Genomic DNA, 861 nt, shown 5'->3' with positions numbered 1-861 from the left:
TCCAAGGTCAGAGACTTCATAGTGACTTATTAGTTGATGCTTGAAGTCGTTGATAGCTGATAGCCTGTAGCATGTCTGATGTAATTATGATGTTGTCAGTAAACACTGATAGAACAATCAGAGCAAACTCTGATTTGTAATTGTCACCATCAATATTGTTTGTCCACACTGATTTGGCTCTTTCACCGTGATTCAAGGCCAAGTAGAAATCTGGAGGGGGTTAAAGACAACTTGATCATTCAGTGGGAGGGCCTTGACGAACATTTATTGGTTGGATAGTTTCCGTGGATGCAGATATAGGTGGTTTGGCTGGTAAGTCATCTTTCTTATCTGGTTTCTCTTGTTTTGTGTTTCCCCCTTCAAACATGCTATTACCAGGTGTGTTTTCATTCTCGGGCTTGAAACAGATTTCTTGCTTGACTGATTTGAGTTTAGGTGAGTGTTTTCTTTTCACCAAGACAGGGCATCCAAACTTATGTATTTTGGATAGGTTTGGTTTTGAGCTGTTTGGCATCTTGTATGGTGTCTTTTTAGGTAATGCTTTTGTTGATGTTCTGTTCTTTAACCATACAGCATAATTTATAGCTTCTGCCCATAGATTCCTAGGCAGCTTTGCCTGAATTAACATGGCACGTGTGTTTTTCACTAGCATGCGGTTTAGTCGTTCAGTGACTCCGTTCTTCTCAGGCTTGTTATGAATTGTTTGTTCATGATGAATGCCGAGTTTTGAAAGGTAGGATTTGAAATCTTTGCTTATATATCCGCCACCCCATCTGATCTCATTTGTTTGGTTTTGGTGCCATTGTCTTGAGTGTTTAGCTATTTTACGGATTCACGGAACAATGTGAGGGCTTTGTCCTT

General features: G+C 40.0%; 1 protein-coding gene across 1 annotated transcript; it reads right to left on the bottom strand.

Annotated features, from left to right (window-relative positions):
• Positions 1–235: 235 nt before the first annotated feature.
• On the bottom strand, positions 236–628 carry SERLADRAFT_432452 (uncharacterized protein; the record flags this gene model as incomplete). Its single annotated transcript, XM_007312636.1, has 1 exon — positions 236–628. The coding sequence occupies one exon, from the start codon at positions 626–628 to the stop codon at positions 236–238; it is 393 nt and encodes a 130-aa protein (XP_007312698.1).
• Between the last annotated feature and the right edge of the window lie 233 nt (positions 629–861).

The sequence above is a fragment of the Serpula lacrymans genome (genome assembly GCF_000218685.1).
Source record: "Serpula lacrymans var. lacrymans S7.9 unplaced genomic scaffold SERLAscaffold_1, whole genome shotgun sequence".
Lineage (NCBI taxonomy): Eukaryota > Fungi > Basidiomycota > Agaricomycetes > Boletales > Serpulaceae > Serpula > Serpula lacrymans.
The sequence above is the reverse complement of the archived record's forward strand: the minus strand, read 5'-3'. Positions and strand labels throughout refer to the sequence as shown.